Here is a 22,608-nt window from a genome sequence, read left to right as displayed (position 1 = left end):
TTACCACTACAGTGAGCCAATCACTCATAATTCCTCAACATGTCAGTCAGGTAGGAATGAAGTAAGACATTAATAGAAATAAAGAGTTGTATGTTGACATGTAGCCCTTTCCTTGCTTAAATCATTGTTAATATTTTTGAAAAATTAACCTGTGATAAGACAGCATATCAAGATAGTATATGCTAGATAGAACCATATAACTAAAGATGAACCAAACTTCACAATTTCATCTAGCTCTCAGTTTTAAGAAAGGCTGGTGACCCCTGTTATAGAGTCTGACAGCTGCAGGAATTATATACAAATATTCAACTATACCAGAATTAAACCAGGTGTAAATAAAAAAAAAGGAGTGAGTATCACTACAAAGTAGGGCTGGGCGATATATCAAAAATTTATCGTTACCGAAATTTATGACTCTCATCGACGTCATTTTGCCCATGTCGGTAAATTCGGTATTTAAAAAAAAAAGAAAAGGCATGTGCAGGTTGGCGATGTTCATGTCCCTTTAAGACGCTGTGCTACGTTACAGACTTGACGGGGTGGAGTCACATGACTCTACTACCTGTAACAAGACGAGACACGGGTGAACAAATGGAGGACGATTTAAATGTTGAAGCAGTAGCGACGGAGGTAGAGCTGGTGGAGGAGGAAGAGGAGACGCTTGTTAACAAAAAAAAAATGCATCATCAATCGTTTGGCAACATTTTGGATTCAACAAGGATGATATTGATCAAAAAATTGTTAAATGTAAACTCTGCAAAAAGACTGTTGCGTCAAGTCAAGGTAACACAACCAACCTCTTCCACCACCTGCAGCACAACCATGAGATTCAATTCGAAGACATAAAAAAAGCTCAAAGCGAGAAGAGATTAGGCCTTTGTCCATGATGGCATTACATTTGCACAATCATTGTTTACTTTGTGAATAGCCAATGTGAAACATATTTATTATTAAACTATTTTGTTTACAAGGGATACACATTTTTTAGAGAGCATGGTTACATATTGTATCCTACACTTTTTATTTTGTTCAGTTAATAAATCTTAACCACTAAAAGTAGTTACTACTATTTTCTTCATTTATTTTCAGTGACATTTTACAGTCCTTTAAAGTGGTAATAATATAATTGCAATGAATAGGTCTAGGGGGAATAATATTATCAAAATAACTGGAGGAACTATGCTGCCTGCCACAGCCCCATCAAATGAAAAAGAAAAAAAAAGGTTGGTTTTTTTGGCACTTGGGGTGGTTATCGTCCATTTATCGTTATCGAGGTTAACTGCTCAATTTATCGTGATATTGATTTTAGGCCATATCGCCCAGCCCTACTACAAAGATTAACCCACAGTGGTCCAAATACTACAGTTTGCTATCAGTAAACACCGACGGCATTCACTGATAGCATACCACATCCATGTTAGCAGTGTATAAACGATAGTTTAGCATATATTAGCACAGGTACTAACCTCAGGCAGATGGACAGGCGCTCTGCAGGTGGGATTGAGCGCCTGTAGTTGGTGTCTAGGCGGGCGATTCTGGGACCGACGCGGGACAGCAGGTCCTCAAACTGGGCAAGTGAAAGACAGTGATATCGCTGTCATCGCCGTCATCCAGGCGCAGCTCCTGGAGCAAGTGGTGAAACTCACCAAACTGCTCACGCCTCTGGAGGACCGGACCCAGGTACGGCGAGGACGTCCTTAACGAGAGCTCTGCTCTCCACAGTAAATAGAGAAGGGAGACTCTCTCTTCAAGCGCTAGCTCGACAGCTGCCATCTAGCAAAGATACCGTCTGGCACAACTTCCTCCCACATCCCTCCCACATTTCCGGTTCACGCGCGTCAAAATATGCAATTTTGAGGCGCGATGGATTTGTGTTGGACACGCGTCAAGGTGCGAATGTGCACGCGTCAAATTAGGGGCGTTTGGGGCGTTTTCGCTCGCCTCTATTGCGTTCGGTGTGAACACACCGTCAGAGTGAATTGTTAAATGTTTGTCATTTTTATGCTTACCATCCATTTCTACATTGTTTAACTGTGAGGCTGAAGTGTTTTATCACAGGCAACATCCTTGTGGAGGTCTGTTTGATGTTTGGTAGAACTTCCTGCCCTTTGTATGGTTTCACTGTGTTACCTATGGTAAACCATACATTGGGTGTGGGGGAGACTACCCCCTTTATGACCAAGGATGTTCCTCCTGCTTTTATGTTTTATGACCCCTTGATCAGCAGGAGGACACACACACACACACACACACACACACACACACACACACACACACACACATTCTTACTTACATACAGAAGTTCACACATATACATACAATGTCTTAGAAACTATGTGGGCGTTACTTTTTGTGTGAACTGTCTCTCAATAAAAGGCAGCGAGAGGAGGCCATCGTTGGGGTCATTTTCGTGCTAGACACAGATGAGGCCTCCCTTGCGCAAGTAATCGATCGAACGCTGTTGCCTTGTTTTTCTTTCATGGGAATAAGTCCTGGATACAGCGGGGTCTGAATTTAGACCCAACACTAACCGTTCTGGAATCCTGTAGCTCTTTTGACGAACGGGTGCATCCTCCTTCACCCGTATATTGTGTTGAACCAGTGATGTAAAGCCTGGTGTTTCTCGAAAGAGCTGTGGGTCCACGAGTGTTTTTATATCAGCCTGCTCAGTAGGAGACAAATGAGAAAGGTCAACTGAAGCACCAACTGGACTGTTAGTTGGAAAGAACTTCTCCATTACCTCCTCATCCTTAACTGAACACACCAGTAACTGATGGACCGGCTCTTGTCAGCTGTGGAATTCCTTCAACAAGTTCACGTGAAATGTCTGATATTTTTTAACTCTTTCTGGCATATTCAGTTCATAAGTGACTTTACTCACTTGTCTGACGATCTCGTATGGTCCATGCCATTTTGTCAGCAGCTTGTTATCGCTGGTGGGAAGCAATAACAGTACTTTCTGACCTGGAAGGAAGACCCTATCCCTGGCCTTCTGATCGTACCATGTCTTTTGATGTTTTTGTGCAGCTTTCATGTTGTCTTGCACCAATGATGCCATTTTCTCCAATCTCTCTCTCATGTTGATGACGTAGGCTGCGATGTTTTCACCCTCTGCTTTGGGGTCCTCCCAGCAGTCCTTAAGCAGATCCAGGGGGCCTCTCACTTGGCGGCCGTACAAAAGTTCAAAAGGCGAGAAGCCAGTGGAAACCTGTGGGACCTCCCGGTAGGCGAACAGAATGTATGGCAGCCATTGATCCCAGTCAGCACCTGTGTCAGAGACAAACTTGCGCAGCATACTTTTGAGAGTCTGGTTGTATCTCTCCACTAGCCCATCCGTTTGGGGGTGATAAGGGGTGGTCTTAAGTCCCTTTATCCCTAACAGCTTATAAACTTGCTGCAACAACTTGGATAGAAAGTTTGTTCCACAATCTGTCAGAATTTCTCTTGGTATACCTACCCTAGAGAAAAGCTGCAGCAGACAATTAGCAATATGACGGGCTTTTATTGATCTGAGTGGGAAGGCCTCAGGAAACCGTGTTGCATAGTCACATATGACTAATATGTAGCGATGACCTGTGGAGCTCCTCTCTAAAGGGCCCACGATATCCATGCCTAGCCTCTCAAACGGTGTTTCAATAATTGGCAGTGGTTGCAATTGGGCTCGCGCTACTCCTTTGCCTGAGGTCAACTGACATCTTTCACAGGAACGGCAAAACTCAGAAACCTGGACATACATCCCTGGCCAAACAAAATGGCTGCTGATCCTATTCAGTGTTTTGTGAAAAGCCATATGACCTGCCCATGGAATTGAATGACCCAAATCCATAACTTTGTTTCTGAACTGTTGTGGGAGTGCTACGGCTTCGCACTTCCCCTTTCTCTGGTACAAGATGCAGCCTTTAATCAAGTAAACAGTGTCTCCAAGACAGCTTACCTGACCTTGACTAGCCCCCTCTACCTCTGTTACCTTCTCAAACCAGGGTTTTAGAGTAGGGTCGCTTCTTTGGATTGCACCTAAATCTGAGGGAACATCAAACTCAAGCTGGTTATTTGGCTTAGGAAACCATGCTGTACCTTTTCCCCCTGAGCCTTTGAACTTTTTATCTTCTTTTCTGAGCCCTAGACTTCCTAATCTTCCCTGGCTCTTTTTCCAGAAACTCCTCAAAAAAGGGTAGCTCTTGCATCATTTCCTTTGCACTTTGTGCTCTTGTGACTACATGACAGGGTTTAAACGGTTCAACTGTCATATCTAGAGGAAGTGAGCCTCCAGATTCATCACCTAAGCCTTGAATGTCTTTCTCAGCACTCACTTGGGGGTCATAATCTGACTGATGTATTAGATCAAAGAGAGTGGGGATGTCATTACCAAGTATCACTGAATATAGCAAACTGGGAACCACAGCTACCACTAACAAGTAGGTTTGACCTCCCACTGTCAGGTAAACCTCAGCAGTTGGGTACCTGCGTTCATCTCCATGCACACAACTTATTGTAGCCCCCATCCCACTTAGCTTTTCTCCTGAAATTATGCTAGAATCTACAAGAGTTTGGAAGCACCCAGAGTCCTCTTCCTTACACCCACAAAAGGACACTGGCTGATGTGTGTAGTGTGGAGAGAGACTTAGGAAGGAATGTCTTAAGAAATAGTAATGAAATGATATTAAATAAGTGTTTTAGTGTTTTAATACAGGTGCCCATGGACTTACTCAACCTCAAAACACGAGTACAGCGGCCAAATGATAGATTAACAGAGTTGGGACGACAAACAGGCCAGCCTTTGACTTAAAATTTTACAGCTTGACCTCTCATTCTGTCCCCATCCTGAGAAAAAGCTTAGAGGACAGTCAATCTCCTGATGAAGACAGAAGACAGACAGAACACCGTGGACTTGAAGAATTGAAGAAAACAGCAGGCAAAAGACAGTGCAACTGACCTATAACACTGAAGGGTCAAGCAGTAGCATGTGTGGATACCACTGATGGAACATGAGCTTTCAATTACAAGCTGGAAACTTGACAAGTGACATGACTGTTTGTTGAAGGCACTGGACGTGATATTTGCCATGCTGGGAGTTAACCTACAAGAAAAGACTGAAAAGATCAACAGAGAAGAAACAGAGAAGAAGAAACAGCTGAGTTGGGCCTGTGTTTGCTGGAGATTTGAAGGCCACACAGGACACTGTGAGAAGAGGGACAGGGACCAGTGAGAGGTCAAGCCCGGACGAGTTCGAGTGAGAGTGTACAGGATGTAATTGGATTGAAAATGGAGGCTGAACCTGTGCAGGTTTAGAAATGTCCAGCGCATCATAACAGAAAGGTAAATTAAAAAAAAAAAAAAAAAAAAAAGGAGAGATAATAATTACATGAATGAATAGAAAACACACACACAACAATTGTTACATGTGAAATTATTTTTGGAAAGAATCAGAAGCGAGACCATTTGAATCCACAGCTCAGTGCAAAAAGGCATGAATTAAACCTGATTACAAAAATACATATGCAATGAAGAATCAGCTTACACTCAACATTCATATGAACACATAACATAAATGCAATGAAGACACGCTTACACCTATGAATGTGAATACATGACATAAATTGGTGTTTCTGGCCGGAGAGAGAGAAGTGTGTGGTTTAAGCAGTGATGATAATAATGAAAATGTCTTAGTTTTGTCACTTTTAGGTGCAAAGCAGACCTGGATCAATTTTCCACATGCAGCAGTCGGAAGAAAGTTATAGGTTAACATCACTGGAAACGTTCAGGCCAAGTTTCTGGTTGAATTGTTTACAGCGCCATGTGTCCCTGAACCTCACAAGCGAGCTCTCACTCCTGGCTGAAGATAAGGAATGCAGTTCCAAAGAGCAATAACATGGCAGTTAAAGAGAGACAGTGGAGAATGCAGGACAAAGCGGAAAGAGAACTGTCTGGGTTTGGACCGTTGAAGTGGGAGAGGACAACGGAGTGAGAGGAGTAGGTGAGAACACAGAGGAATGCTGTTATTTAATGTGGGAAATGAAAAATTTGGCTTAGCAAACCTGGGAAAAGAAAACTGACTGCTTAAGTGAGAAAATTGTGAAGGAGTCTGAAACACTGCAAAAAGAAACATATACAAAATCACACACACAAACAGAAAATGCATTAACCTTACTCACACTGACAAACACAAGAGAGCTCATGAAGATTAGACAGCATCTTGAGCATGTGAGTCTGTTTATCATCTTGTCCAAGTTGCTTAGTGTGATGAAAAGTGATACAAAGACCATTGGACTAATAGCAAAGTAGTTAAAACGTGATCAAATTATAGCAGAGGAATGTGTAGGAAAGGCTGCTTTGAGAACCTTCCCTGCTGGATCTGGAGCTCTAATGCGCAGACATTGATTAAACCTGGCTAATAACACACACACATGCAATGAAAATCAGCTTGTTATCTTTCATTAGGGTTAAAATAGTGTGAATTTAACACACTTAAACCCCGAAGTTGAGGAATAACTCAGGGAAGTTCCATGACAATAGAATAAAAATAATTCAATAATGTGGTAATGTTTAAACATGCATTTCTCTTGTGACGGTAACTTCTTGAGATATGACGTCTTTAGAAAGGGCTTAATGAGAATATGAATGTTGTGCAAACTGTGTGGCTTTTAACAAGATTTTCTGTGTATTGAGCAGGTGAAATAATGTTAATTGACCTCAGAGTCTCAGGACGCTGAAGAAGCTGAGGCCACTGAAATATGATGTGGGGAAAAAGAACAGAGGGAGTGATTTAAGTCTGATTTCAGACTATGTAAGGATTAACTAAGCCAAGAGTAGGGCAAAACCTTTGTGGCCCTGAAGGTCTAATCCACATAACATATTGATAGATTAATAAGCAAAGTTTTTCTGTGATTAAGAGTCTTGGGGTTGTTGTTTTGCTGGGTTGATTCTGACAGTTAGGTTTGGGTTGTTTTCTTAGTTGAATAGAGGGAGTTTTATTAATCATGGACATGGTTAGAACTGGGCCCTTTAAAATTGTAGTGCACTTAGAGAAAACCTGTCAGGTGATTATGTTTTGTGTTTTGATGAGCTAATAATCGGCTCTCTTTTTCTCATTTTTGTTGTAAGCAGGCCTGCAAGATTGAATTAACAGCGCTGTAAAAAAATAAAAATAAATTTAAAAAAAATTCCGGGAGAACAAATATAAGGTGGGCTTTCCAGATTACAATGGGCTGGGGAAAAGGCTACCTGTGGGGACCTGATCAGGTTGTAAGTCCCTGTCTAAAAGGATTGCAGTCAATCCAGTCCAAGAGCATAAAGAACTCTTTTCCTAAAAAACAAAAAACAAAACAAAATAAAACAAATGAATGAGCTCATGTTGCTGAGGGTAGAGAATCTTATTATTTGTGTGGGAGTCTCCACTATCAGCAATATCTGGTGTGAATGCGTGTGAGTGAATGTGTGACTGGACTGTGACTGGACTGACGATGTGGACTAAAGGTTTGACTGACTTGACACTGAGACAAAGACTGAACCAAGGTTAGGATGATTAAATGTGGACAAATAATTTACCATGCCGGCAAGAGAAAGGGGATGCTTTGCTTTGCTTTGTTTTGCTTTTGGCCAGAGCAGGAGGAGGAGAGAGAACGGAGGGGAGACTGAAGGTTGACTTAAGAAGTAGGGATGGGTATCGTTTAGGTTTTATCCGATACCGGTGCCAAACCGTTACTTTTGAAACGGTGCCGGTGCTTAAACGGTGCTTGAACCGGTGCTTAAAGAAAGGAGAACACAAACTTTGTCCAAAAACCTCTTATGTTTAGCTGTTTTTTTGTAAAAAGATAACAATGTTAGCCTTTTCTGCAGCTATAGGGCACATATGGTATCACTCTTGGCTGGAAGCAGTGCTTCAACAATGGAAAAAACACAAACTTTGTCCAAAAACCTCTCATGTTTAGCTGTTTTCCACTTTTTCTTTGGTCATGTTAGCCTTTTTGGCCAGGGTGAAGGGAGTATCTGCCATCAAACACGAAGACAGCCGCATGTAACTACGACGGCGTTTGCTAGTTCACCTTACATGCATTAATTTAATAACATGGTCAGCCTACTCAACGTAAATTACACACGAACAACATTAAGTCACTCACGCAGAGAAGAACAGCTGCTGCTGTCATCATCATCCGTCATCATTTCTGCTACACTGGCAGGGCTAGGGGCCAGGACTCACCTCTTCGGGTTCTTGGGGGATGTTGCTAACTCCGGGTCCGATAACAGGCACCACACCCGCAGTAGATGTGCTCGGTGTGAGGTCTCGCAGCAAGCTATCAAATACGGCGCATTCCTCGGCTTTTAAAAAAACGCTATGCGTCGCCAGGTGTTTCATCAGATTCGAGGAGTTACCTCCTTTGACAGTATCACAGTATCACCTTACAGCACTTGTTGCAGGCTGCTGAGTTTGCATCTTTTGCTGTGAAGTACAGCCAGACTTTTGACCGCTTCGCCTTGGGCATTTTTAATCTGTAGCTCTGCTCTAAAAGAACGTACGTACCTGGACCCGCCTACTATCCTCGGAAACGTAAAATGATTGGCTAGAATCCAAAGTGTATGACATCTCAAGAAAAAAAAAGCACCGAAATAAAGCACTGAAATGTGCGCTGCTTTTGGGTCTGGTTACTACCGTTTATGTCAGAACCGGTGCCATAATGGCACCGGACACCGGTACCCATCCCTACATAAGAGTGTGGAGCTGAAGACTTAATCTTTTGGCTGCTAATTTCAGGCTGCTGATGTTTGCTTTAAAAAAAAATTCTGTTTTATTGACTGGGGTTAGAGTATGGTATTACATTATATTGTTGGGAAAATGCCAAATGCTAAAGGGGAGAAAATTTTTGATATAACTCATCTTACCGTTAACAAAAGCAGGCTACTGTAGAAGTCAATCAACTTTCATAGAGGAAAACAGTTAGAACCAAAGCCAAATTTAGAAATTATATAGGGGATTGGTAGATTTGTTACATTAAAAATGTAAGTTATGGAATAACTGTCACGGCGAGTGAGATGAGCCGTGTGGAAAATAAAGGAGGAGCCAAACGCAGGCACTTGTAAAGGTGTGAGGGTGGTTTATTAAACACAAAATAAAAATGGACAAATGGCGACCGGAACAAAGACTAAACTATACTGGGAACAAACTGACTACGGAACACGAACCTGAACATGAATGCGAGCGAGCAGAAACAGATGCCGGTAGACAGCAGGGAAACACACAGATGAAGCAGGGTGGATACACAAACGGACCAGCAACTACAATGACAGAAGACGCGACTTAAATACACACAGGGAGATTACACACAGGTGGGGAACACAGCTGGGAGTAATCAACAAGACGAGACAGAGGTAAAACTGAACACACTCACATGAGACGCAGACCTTCACAATAAAACAGGAAACAAGAACACAACACAAAGACGCAGACTCGACACTGAGAGACAGACAGAAAATGACACATGGAACTCGAACTAAACCTGCAATAAACATGAGAACACAAAACCTACGAGCTAATCCCTAAACAAGAATAACTGAAACATAGATTCATAATCATCATAATAATAAGAAAAGAATCCAAAATGCAAAAACACACCAAAACATAACAACTCAAAATACTGGGTCAAACTGACCCAGAACCGTGACAGTACCCCCCCTCCAAGGGCTGGCTCCCGACAGCCCTAAACAAAAAACAGAACAACAAACACAGAGCACCAGACCAGGGCGGGCGGAGGGGGTCAAGGATGGAGGGTCCGAAACAAAAAACAAGGAGCACAAGAGTCCAGAACACAGGAAAACAGATTAACAACAAAACCAAACTAGAGCTCAACAAGAGTCCGTGAAAAGTTAAGGGGGTCAACCCGGGGGTCGACAACACCAAGACCAAGACCGTTCCGGAGGCCGGCCGTGCGGACAGCAACTGCGGCGACGGGCAAACAGTTCTGGGGGCCGACTGTGCACAAGGCAACGGCGGTGGTACAGACAAAACCAATCAGGAGGCCGGCCACTTGGAAGCCAGTGGTGGCCGTGAAGCCAGCAGTGGCGACGAACTTCCTCCGGAGGCCGGCCTCGACGGCCATAAGGCCCAACTAGAGGCCTAGAAAACGGCCGGCCACTTGTACAAAGACTGGTACAAGTGGCCGAGGTTTTTCTGTTTAAAATAGTAAATTATTAAGAAGAGAACAATTGGTAAGGGTCTGTGATACTTGCTGGCACTGAAGAAAGACAGGAGCGAAGTAAGGAAAGCAAACTCATTTTGGTTAGCTCTGATAAATTCAAATTAAAAGTTCCATGACACTGAGAGGATCAATGTGAAATTAAAATACGGGAAATTTTCCATGAAGCACATGACTGATAACTGTTCTGTTTTAAGGTTTCTTTCTTATAACCCAGATTGGATCATAAGTGGGGAAAACTGACTAGGAAATGTGAAGTTCAGGTTAACACACAGGTTTTTTTTCTAGGAAGTTCCAAGGATGCAGGCTCTGGATGGAGCCAGGAGTTGGAAAAGATTTGACATGATAATTAAATTGATTTTATCCCTTAAACACAGGTTTGCAGGCCCGGAGCAAATATACCCGAGAGGAGGATCGCTGAGGTGTTTTGAGAAATAATATGACTAACCTTTTTCTTTTGATTTCCTAAGCTCTGGTGAAGCATTTTCAGTTTGTGACACACAAGAGGTGTCAAAAGGGGGGATTTCAGGTTTAATTTGAAATAAGGGTTTTTAGGATCATTTTATGACTTGTTCGGTGTTTGATAATTTAGGTACGGTAAAACTTATGCATAAGTGATTGTTTATATGCTTAAGCTTAACTGATTGAAAATCTCTGACTTGGGTTGGATGTATTTTAGTAGAATAAGCGTTTATAACCATTTTCATACACACATTGCAAAGTGTGCTCATAAAGAGTTGTTAAGCACTCAGCCTTAAGAAGGTCATACACATAACATAGTCAAAGGAGTTTGCAAAGAAAAGCGTCTGGACTTCTTTAAGTTGCTTGAAGACGTTTCACCTCTCATCCGAGAAGCTTCTTCAGTTCTAAGGTCAAATGGCCGAGAGTCCCAGATTTAAACCCAGTGGGAGTATCCCCCCAAAGAGGGACAAAGGACCCCCTGGTGATCCTCTAATCACATGAGCCAAGGTGTGAAAGTGGGTGTGGGACCTAATCAGCCAGGGTTTCAGGTGTGCTCATTGTGAAACCTGGCCCCACCTTGTCATGTGAATTCCTGAGGTCAGATGGCCCAGGATGTGAGTGGGCATTAAGGCGTCTGGGGAGGGAACTCAAAACGCCTTAATGCCCACTCACATCTTGGAGTGTGCTTTCTAGCGGGGATTTATGCTGATCACAACTGAATACTTTTCCCTCCAAAACACAGCAATAACACTTCCTGAGAACTGGGTGTGAGTGGAGCCCTCCAGTGGTCCACCACACACGCCCCCCCCCCCCCCCCCCCCGAACACCCAGTAGGGTCATCTCCTAGTCCAGAACCCTTGTTTTAATCAAACGTACAGAACGGCTGAACCGGGGAGGTGGATAACTGGCTGATAGCTCGGGGGGCGCTCCCAGGGGAAGCAGAGTTGTCCAGTCCAGTGGAAGGCAGACCGCCCCCAAAGTCCAAAAGGAAATGCTTCCGGCCTGAGTGAATAACCCTAAAGCGGCCGTCATACAGTGGACGCAGCGGAGGCCTATAAGCATCATGCCTGACGAAAACAAACTGCAAAGAGTCCAACGACCTCAGAACAAAAGTGTAGACAATGGTGCACTGGGCCAGGAACAGAAAACGAGTCTCTTGGGGGACGGAGAGACAGCACAGAGGGATCGAAGCACGGGGGCGGGCTCTTGGGCCCCGGAGGGGCTGACCGAGGACAAGTTCAGCCGGGGAAACCCCGAGGTCTTCTTTAACTGTGCAGCGCAACCCCAGTAAAACCCACGGAAGGCGGTCAACCCAGTTGCCATCTGTGAGAGAAGCACGGAGCGCGGCCTTAAGCGACCGGTGGAAAGGCTCGCACATCCCTTTGGCCTGCGGGTGGTACGCAGTGGTTCGGTGGACCTTTACCCACATGCCGTCAGCCATGGCAGACCAAAGCTCTGAAACAAACTGGGGGCCCCTGTCTGAGGTGATGTCGGCGGGGGGGCCGAAACGCGAAACCCATGTTGGCAAAAATGCCCTAGTGCTGCTTTAGTGGACTGCTTTAGTGGACACCAGAGGCACTGCCTCGGGCCAGCGGGTTGTGCGGTCCACTACAGTCAAAAGGTGCGTGAAACCTTGTGACTGCGGCAGAGGACCAACCAGGTCCACATGCACATGATCAAAACGCCTCCCTGGGACGCGGAAGGATTTGAGGGGCGCCTGCGTGTGCCTATGGATCTTAGCGCCTTGGCATGGGATGCACGCCGCTGCCCAGTCTTTCACCGATTTACGAAGGCCCAGCCAAACGAACCTAGAGCTGACCAGCTTGACCGAGGCCCGGACGCCTGGATGAGAGAGGGAGTGTACTGAGTCGAAAACGTGACGACGCCACGACAGGGGAACTACAGGACGCGCATATCCGGTGGAAACATAGCAAAGCAGGCTAGGCCCGCCGTTCCACATGGGTCTGTCCTCCAGTACAAGCCCCGTTTGCGCAGACCGAAGGGCAAGGACGTCCGGGTCAGCACGCTGGTCAGCGGCCATAGCGTCAAAGTCTACGCCAACATAAACGGGAGAAACAAGCACGCGGGACAGACAGTCAGCCACGCAGTTGGACATACCAGCCATGTGCTTATTGTCTGTTGTAAACTCGGAAATGGCTGCCAACTGGTGCTGCTGGCGCGTGCTCCACGGGTCAGAGACCTTGGACATCACAAACGTCAAACGTTTATGATCGACATACGCGGTAAAGATACGACCCTGGAGAAAAAAACGAAAATGCCGCATTGCGAGGTGCAGGGCCAGCAACTCTGTCAAAAACACAATTTTTACGCTCACTGTCCCTGAGCGTGCGACTGAAAAAGGCGAGCGGTTGCCAAACACCGGAGACCCGCTGTTCTAACACTGCGCCCTATCGCCACATCTGGCGCGTTGGTGGTCAACGCAATTTCCGTCGACGGAAACGGGTGGGCCAGCAGGGCGGCGTTAGCCAGCGTGGCCTTGGCCCCAGAAAATGCCTGGATGCGTTCAGGGAGCCAGTCAACCGGGTCGTTAGCTGCAGCAGGTGTGAAGCTCTGGGGAGAAAGCGGTTGTAGAAATTGATCATCCCCAAGAACTCCTGCAGCGCTTTAACATGGGACACGGAAAAGCCGAAACGGCCCGGATCTTGTCTGGCAACGGAACCACACCGTCAGCGGAAATGCGGTGGCCCAAGAAATCCAGCACTGGCAACCCGAACTGGCACTTGGAAGGGTTGACGATCAGGCTGTGTGCCGCCAAGCGCTGAAAAACCTGACGCAGATGGGACGCGTGCTGACTCTCAGAACAGCTGGCCACCAATATATCGTCAAGGTACACGAAGACGAAAGGCAGCACGCGCAAGACAGAGTCCATCAACTGCTGAAAAGTCTGGCCGGCGCCCTTCAGGCCAAATGGCATGCGCAAAAACTCAAACAGGCCGAAAGGGGTAGTAACGTCTTCGGCGCGCACGGTAACCTGGTGATACCCCCGCACCAGGTCAATTTTCGTAAAAATCGAGGTGCCCGCGAGGTGGGCGGAAAAATCCTGGATGTGGGTAATGGGGTAACGGTCGTTCTCCCTGACATTATTCAAACGGCGAAAATCCCCAGATGGCCGCCATCAACCATCTGATTTGGGCACCATGTGTAGCGGAGAGGCCCAAGCACTATTCGAGCGCTGTACAATGCCGAGGCGCTCCATAGCAGCAAACTCTTCCCGAGCGACGGAGAGCTTCGCAGGGTTGAGACAGCGCGCGCGCGCGAACACCGGGGGACCAGCCGTCGGGATATAATGTTCAACCTCGTGATTTGTTGCCGTGTTTGAGAAATTAGGAACAGTCAGTGAAGGGAACTCCAAGAGCAAACGCTGAAAAACATTCTCTGAAGTCACTAAATTAGCCTGATTCAGGGGCCCAATTCAGGGGAGCGGCTGGCGGCTGCTGATGCATCCAGTGCGGAGCCGGTGCCACCATCGGGCTGCAGCATGTTCGAGTCAGGGGTCACCAATGTGGAGGTAAACACAGATGACACGAGAGCTCTCGATTAACACTCCTCGTTTATTACTCATCACCACACAACTGAATACTTTTCCCTCCAAAACACAGCACTAACACTTCCTGAGAACTGGGTGTGAGTGGAGCCATCCAGTCCACCACAAAGGGACTATAATCTTAGATTTTCTTTTTTTCATGCCTAATATTGCTGTTATTCAAAAGCTGTTTATTTTATATATATTTCATCTCATTTTCAGACATGTGAGGCTGTTTGCCGTCACATAGCGAGCCTGAAAACTCAACACTATCATAATAATCAATGCTAATTATTTAATGACAGTAATCACTATTTCCTCCCAACAGCCCTGTAAGGTTTTCCTGTGTAAGACAATATAATGTAAATACATTTTAAATGGTTTCAGACTCAAGTCTGTGCGTGTGTTTTTTTATTTATTTAAATGAGGGAAAATTAAAAGGAAATGTATTTGCAAATATAGACCAGTAGACCGTAGATTATACAAGTAGTAGTAACATTTAGATTAAATATAACCCTAAAGTTAGATTCCAGTGTAGCCAGCTTTCCATTGAGAACAGGAAGCAGATTTTTTGTTTTCTCTATTACAAGATTAATCCAGATGTACCAGCCATTGCTCACTTGGGTCCACACAAGCCAAAGAGATGCTTTACTGACGTTTAAAATAAATACTACTAATACAGTTTGGCCAATAATATGAGAAAAAGACAATTTTTGTAGTTTTGCTTCTTTACACCAACACGGTGACTTTTGATTCCAACAAAGAACAAATATTAAATTAAAGGAATTACAGCTTCCTTCAGTTAGGAAGATGTAGAAGCTGCGAAATGCTCCTGAGGAAAATTATATCTGGAATATGTTGCCACAGACTTCAACTAAGCAAAATAAAAGCAAATAAAATAAAACTTAAGTGTGGCATGAATGTGAAACAGTCTTTTAAACATTTACTTGAATCAGCGTGTTATTCACATTCAATCAAGGTCTAAACTAATGTTTTAATACTGATGAGCTGATTATTGGTTGAGAAAAAAGAGAGAGGATGCGTCTATCATGGATGCTAATGTGGTGGAGTACAAATACCCAGGCATCCACACTGCCAACAGGAAGAACTGGAAGACCACCGCAGAGTATGCAATAATAATAGTAATGATAATAATCATTACTATTATTATTGCATACTCTGCTCATACTATTGCTCATGCCCCAACACACAAAATACAGTGTTATATATACACTTCCATAAAGTCCTTTATCTCATCATTAGATTTTGTGCTTTAGTGCAGCTGCTACGGGGCAGTTATGTCTTCTGATGCATGACTATGGAGGTAGTAAGTCTGCGCACATTAAAACCATCATCATCAACACACTGAACTTTTTTTTGTTTCTAATAGACTTTTATGCAGACTGGTGCTGTGCTACAAGTGAAGTGATCTAAATTATTTCTGAAACAACTTAGTTGTTTTTTAGTACCTTAAAATTAGAGAACGCATTTTTTGTAGGGCATGCTCAGAAGTGTTCTTTAAAATTATATATGGTTTACATACTTATTGTATATATATCACAGAATCTTTGAAAAATCTTTCAATGACACTAAAACCTCGGATTTATTGTATTTTAATGTAATAACAAGGAAATACAGTGTAAATAAAGCAAAGGTTGTACAAAGATTACAGTCAGTAATCCAAATTCTAATGACTTTTAAAATATTCTAATTAAAATAATCATACTATAAATATTTCATGCAAAACTTATTGCTTAATAACATGCATCATTCTCTGCATTTACAAGTGTATCTATTTAACCCATTATTAGACAGTTTGCTGGGAGTAAGGGCGCCCTCCGTTTGCGAGGTGCGCCTGCTGCTTGCGGCACAGGGAGGAGAGGGCGGGGCGGCGAGGGATTCTCCGGCTGGCTGGAGCAGCATCTAATAACCAACTCCCAAAATAAAACAAAATAAAATCAAACCAACAAACACAAAAACACCAGACATTATGATACAGACTTATAATTTGCACCGATGTTTTTTCGAAATTCTATAAAGTTAGCACGAGAGCCCTCGGTGCGCCTGCTTGCTGCTGAAGTCAAAGTGTCATGGCCCTGTGCCTCCCCGGCTAGCCCAGTCTGGCTACAAGTGTTTTTTTGCATCATTTTACAGTTCAGCATCTTTACTCACTTTCATATCTCAATCACAGACAAAATCAATGATCATTTATAAAAGCAAGATAAATCTGCTTTAGTTATGATTTGCAAAGAAACCAGTTTGGTCATTTTCTATAAGTTTGTAGTTTCTTTAACTCAATATATTTCACCCAGACTTTTAATGGCATCATATTTAGAGACTGTTTTCCACTGATGAGGAATCTCTCGTCTGCCCTGGAATTTAAAGTTATAGTGCTTCTCGAGTTCATGCTGAAATCGACACACAAACCATTTCCAGTATGCCAGATTAGATCCATTAGGGGTGATTCTCCAGGTACAATACTGTGAGCCAGCACTTTTGTACTGTTTACACGGAATGGACTTCCCTGAGTAATGATAAGGGTAAAACCAGTAATTACTTGAAACCAGTTCTGTACAGAAGTGCATGCCAAACTCGCCTGTATGTCCCCAGTGCTCCCCTCTGATCACAGAGGGACGATGAAAAGGAGTGCTGTGGTCATCAGGACTGTGATCTTTCATGGTGTTGGTACAAACAGCTGCACAGAATGGACACTTTACCCAGCAGCAGTTACAAAGCTGATCTATGAGGATTTCATCAGCCCTCAGTCTGAATTCCTTCAGCTTATCCAGGGAGAGGCTGCTCATCTGCTCAGTGATGGATATAACTCCTTTTTTAATCTCTTCATTGAGGAAATACAAATAATTTATGTCACTGAAGTTTTCAAAACAAATGTTGTCAAATTTCAGCTCGTGCTTTAGGACATTAGAAAATTCCTTCATCCACATGTCTGTGTTTCCTCTCTGATTTTTGACCTTTTGTGTTGCAGTAAATAAAGCCTGACTCAAGGTTGTTTTGATGTCATCAACATTTTTCTTGAGTACATTCACAGCTACATCTGTGTGATCTTTGAAGATGTGCTTCTCAACCTCTGTTTTGATGAAAGCTTCTGTTTGTCTCCTTGGATTTGTGATGTACAGGATGAAATCATCAAAGTCTTCTTTCTCAGCGAGTGACTTCAACACATGTTTCTCCAAGTTCAGTCTGTTCCCACTGAATGCTGGGAAATTACACCTCATCTTTCCAGCGAGATCAATGGCAGTCTTGTTACAGACAGCCTCAAGAGTGGACGCTTTCAGCTTCTCACAGATCAGTTCTCCAAGTACAACAGCAGATGAGTTTTCTTTACAAAAGCTTCTAAAAGTTGTGTAATAATGTGTTTTCTTGCTTTCTAAATAAGTGAGTGGATCATTATTCATTTTAGATTTCTTGTGTGACTCCTCAAGCCAACTTTCTGCCCTGTAGAACACATACAGCAAGAGATCAACTCTAAATTCTTTCCTCAAGGTGTATTTCTTCTCTGACTGAAATTTCTGCAATTCTATTTTTACGTGATTGGCCATTTCACATAAATAAGTTGTTGAGTAGCCTCTTGAAACTACAGGTTTGCTTTTGATTGCATCAAGTGAGTCTTTTTCAGCTTTGCTAATGAGCCAACGGATCTGTTGTTGCTCTTCATAAGAGAAAGCACCAAGTGATGTGTATTTTTGATAAATATTAGCTAATGTTCTGAGATATTTTTGTCCACTTGCAATGATATAATCCCAATAATCACCAAGCGTTAATATTTTCTTGTATCTGCCACTTCTTTTACATTTATCTATGAGAGCTGGCTCAAAACCAAGTTCTTTTAGGATTATAAACTGATCTTTTTCCAAGTTAATTTCTTCAGCAGGTTTTATATCTGCTGTTAATTCAGTAACCCAGCCACTCCAAACAGAGCTGAACTGTCGTTGAAGCTCTTCTTCATCTTTGGCTTTATCCTTCAGTTTCTGAGCGAGCTCTTTGCTCTTCTGTAGCAGTTTGTTCTCAAACTCTAATTTCTTATCATCAATGATTTTATGAGCTTTCCTCTGTTGGATAACTCCATCCAGTTTTCTTTTCACTTTTTTCACCTGTTCATCATGAAACTCTTTAATTTTGATTTCAAATCGTTCTCTCCACTGAGTCAAGATCTCTCTGTCTTTGTCATCCTCAAAGTACTTTGTCATTTCTTTTATGACTTCTTCATATGCTTTCCTTGGTTCTTTAAAAAGATAAGATTGTTCAACCTCATCAAGTTTTCCATTTTCAATTCTGTTATGAAGTTGGTTTTCAATAGTCAACATGTTGCTCCTCAGGGTCCAGGTCCAGCTCCCATACTGGACTTCCAGTTTTCTGTACACTGCAATTTCAAGTGTGTTTTTAAAACTGAAAACAAAATTTTCAGTCAGCAGTGCAGTCCACAGGTCCTGGATGTTTGTTTTGAACTGTGAGAGAGTGATCCCATCAGACTTTGAAGCTTTAGAGAGGATGGTGTTCTTCACTTCCTGGATGCTCTCACTGTAACCTGGATTTGGAAGAGCCATGGGTGGACTGCCCTCCCACAGCTGGGCACAGTATTTCACATCTTTCTGAACATCAAATTCAATGACATCACTGAAGCACTCTGCATCACAAACTTCCTCTTTGGCTGCTAGTTTGGCCATCTGGTCCAGTTTTTCCTGCAGGCGTCTCTTTCCATCCATGTTTTTCTCTGCTGCTGCAACATCTGTGACATTCTGGTGAACAAACACACAACTGGGAGAAAGTTTAACTCCCTTCATCCTCATGAAAGCCTGAACAACAATCTGCAGGATGTCCTGCATATCAGACGGATTCTCTCCAAAGATGTTGATCAGTGTCAGGTTTCCCAGACCAACAACAAGTGTTGCCAGTTCATTGTCATGATGAAGAGTGTTGTTACCTTCTACCTCAAGAGCACGCAGTCCTTCAGTGTCCACCACTAGAACATAGTCAAACTTCAAGTCTTTCTTCATTTCCTCTGATACTTTGAGCAGCTGCATGAAGGCACCTTTGGTGCACCTGCCAGCACTCACTGCAAACTGCAGCCCAAACATGGTGTTCAGCATTGTTGATTTTCCACTGCTTTGTAGGCCCAAAACTGACAACACAAAAATTCTCTGGTCCCCCAGTTTCTTGATGACTTCTTCTAAAAGACCGGAGATCCATGTTAAAGGCACATGACCTGCATCACCATCCATCAGCTCCATCGGGTGTCCTGATATCATCAGCTGTGCAGCCAGCTCAGGGTATTTAGACCAGTCAGTGTGTCTGCTCTCTCTTTGTGTTGTTTTATGGGCTTCATAGATCTGTCCCATTTCTCTGAAGATGTGCTCCAAACCAAAGGTTGCAGACTGAAGTTTCTTTGATATGTCATCAAGTTCAGTTTTTGTTTTTAATAACAGAGCTTCGTCCCGTTTGTTCTTCAAAGCCAAGACCTCAGACCACTTTTCATCAAAACTTTTGAGAATTGAAGAAAGATAATCTGTGCAGAGAGTATCTATGAAGATCTGCATCCCTTTTAGGAAATACTCTCTGACTGTTGGTGGCAATGACGAGAGACTTCCAGTGAACAACTGCATCAGTTTACTGCAGGAAGCAGCACATTGTTTCTGACGTATGTTCATCAGTTCTTGTTGCTTTTGACTTTTCTCCATTTCAATGTTTCCTGTGAGATGAAACAGTGTATTGTGTTTGTGTATTTTGCTCCACTGATGCCACAGTTGGCCTTGACAAGGAAGAAATTCATCTTTGATCTTTGAGACATCCAAGTTATCCTTTTTAAGCAGATTGATTATTTCCATAGCAGCAGATTTCCCTCTTTGACAGGCTGGGTCAGTTTCATCCACTCTGATTCCAGAGAGCTCAGCCATGGTTTCAAGCTGGAAGGATGGTTTCAAGATGGGACCATCAAGAGAAGACAAAACCTCTCGGATGATCTTTTTTAGCTGTTCAGATACATCTGAGTGGTTTTTAGCTTTAAGGCCTATTGTGTACTTCCCATTTTTTATCTTGACAACATCACGACTGTCATCAACAGTTAAACAAACAAGAGGCTTCTGAGACTTAAAATGAGAAGAAATAAGTGATCGACTTTCTTCATTGCATGGCAGAGATTCCAAAACAAAAATATTGATGGAGGATTTTTGAATCAGTATGTCACGCTGTCTTTCCGTCAACAGAGCATCACCATGAAGATTACAAAAGGCAATGCAGTCATTGAAGTCATCATTGGGTTTTCCAGCAGGGCAGTACCAGGCAATCTCTGCCACACCATCCATCAAACAGCAAGACTGGCTGTTTCCTGGGCAGTTTCTGTGGAAGAAGGTGTCGTGACGGTCATTGATCAAATTGTTCATCAGCTGAGATTTAGACACTGACAAAGAACCCAGGCGAAAAAATGACACCAAGGGTGTTTCAGCTTTGTAGACTGGAACACTCTTCATGGTGATGATCGTTGAGCCATCTTTGATTTGTGTTACCTTCCAGGTTTTTGTTATTTCTCTGAAAGTCCACAGAGGAAACTGAATCTCCTTTGTGACTGGATCAGGAACAAGCAAAGGTAAGGCATACTGACACTGAGAGAGTTTTGTAATCATCATCTGTTTCAGGAAGCTGTCTGAACAGTGAAATACTGCCATCTGAATGTCCATTGGATGCACAAGAGCATTCTCTTCCCTCTCTTTGTCATTTGTGTCTACACTGGTTTTCAAGAAATACTCCAGATCATTGTAATCTATCTCAGTGTCATCAAACACTGTAGTCACCTCAGGACTGTGTGGTCTTACAGGAATATATCTGGCCCTGTAGTCCAACATTATCAACCTGTGGAGAAAAGTATGAGCTAGATCTTTTTCAGATTTCACGTGGTCCATGTGTTTCCCAGGTACATGTATTTGAAGAAAATTTGCTGGTGACAACTTCTGTTGAACTTTATCTTGAAGGTGAAGTCTCTCAAGCAGTGTCTCAGTTTCTGTCTGACTCGGCTTCTACAAATAACAAATAAAGAGGTACTATATGTAATCAAATTTCATTGTCATGTGGCAGAACAGAGTAAATACTAATTTTGATCTTTTGAATAAACGTTTATTCTCCTACCTTCTTGTTTCCACTCGTGTAACCGTCTGTGGTTTCTGCAGGACAGCATAAACCAGATTCAAATGCATTATACTCAGTGCATGTTGCTGCAAATTATTTCAAAAACATTAACTCGGCTGTTTATATTTTTACGATTTTTGTGTTACTGTATAATGAAAAATGTTACCGTTGTCATTAGTTTTGGATGATTCTAAAGATTTATCGCCTGGTTTTCTCTCCTGGTCATCAATGTGTTCACCCACTGGACCACTCTGAAAGAGTAAATGCATTACCCTAAAATTTAGCTTATCAGGTCAATACCACTGACATATATAATAACAGATTGAAAAGGTCTTGCTTTGTATTTTAGTGAGAAGACAGTAAACTATTTTAGAAATGATTTGACTGACATTTATATACTATAACATATTTCTAGTCTTATCGACCACTCAAAGCAGTTCATCAACTGCATAACACCTGTGCTGAATTTTCTAATAACGTGTGTGATCGCAACCCTTAAGTGGAGATATCATCTGAATTTGAGGAGCGGGACCACTCCTCCTTCACGTCCCCTCAGCCTATAACCCCCCCCCCCCCCTTCTCTAATACCTGCTGTTCTCATTTTCATGCGAACACGCCTCGTCGGTAATTCTAAGAGCTTGATTCCTACTCATCCTTCGGCTCATCACCATGGATCCAACGTCGCTCAGCCCATCGGACCAAGACCTCAGTCCATCTCCACCTGATTTTCCCCAGGCAGTTCGGGATCAACAAACTGATCTTCCTAGTGGAGCCACCACAGAGTGCCCAATTATAGCCGGCCCATCCGGTGCACCTTCCAGCAGCCGTCCTCGACGCGCAGCCATCAGGTCTGCCATTCGCATTCCGCGGAACTCCTCTCTCTGCTCCATTCAACAATACAGTGGCTTCGGTCGCTTCCCCTTCCCCACAAAACTACAACCTCCGAAATGCTACTAGAGGACGATCCCCTCCCAGTAAAAGCTCTCGGTAGAGCTCCACTCTGGATCGCCGCTAACCTCGGCACCGGGATGCCAGGTTTTCAGCCACCTTTTCCTCTTCTGCTAAACACTACAGGTAACCTCAGCACCGGGATGCTAGGTTCTCAGCCACTCATTCGTCCTCTGATAAACACCACAGCTAACCTCGGCACCGGGTTGCCAGGTCCTCTCACCTTCGCTCCTTCCCACCGTAATTCAGCTAACTTTCCTACAACCAGCCGTCTGACCGTTCATCCTTCCAACCCAGCAGCCTTTCCTCCTCCCATCGGTGAAGTTCAGA

General features: G+C 43.5%; 1 protein-coding gene across 1 annotated transcript; it reads right to left on the bottom strand.

Moving 5' to 3' along the window:
* Positions 1-16,487: 16,487 nt before the first annotated feature.
* Positions 16,488-22,193, bottom strand: LOC135932168 (interferon-induced very large GTPase 1-like). Its single transcript, XM_065469545.1, has 3 exons — positions 22,145-22,193; positions 21,331-21,365; positions 16,488-21,221 (listed from the first exon to the last, which is right to left on the bottom strand). Exons 1-3 carry the CDS (start codon positions 22,191-22,193, stop codon positions 16,488-16,490), a joined length of 4,818 nt encoding a protein of 1,605 aa, XP_065325617.1.
* Positions 22,194-22,608: the final 415 nt, after the last annotated feature.

This window comes from Pelmatolapia mariae, linkage group LG22 (assembly GCF_036321145.2).
Source record: "Pelmatolapia mariae isolate MD_Pm_ZW linkage group LG22, Pm_UMD_F_2, whole genome shotgun sequence".
NCBI classification, from domain to species: Eukaryota; Metazoa; Chordata; class Actinopteri; order Cichliformes; family Cichlidae; genus Pelmatolapia; species Pelmatolapia mariae.
Note: the sequence above shows the minus strand (reverse complement) of the source record. Positions and strands in the feature narration are given on the sequence as shown.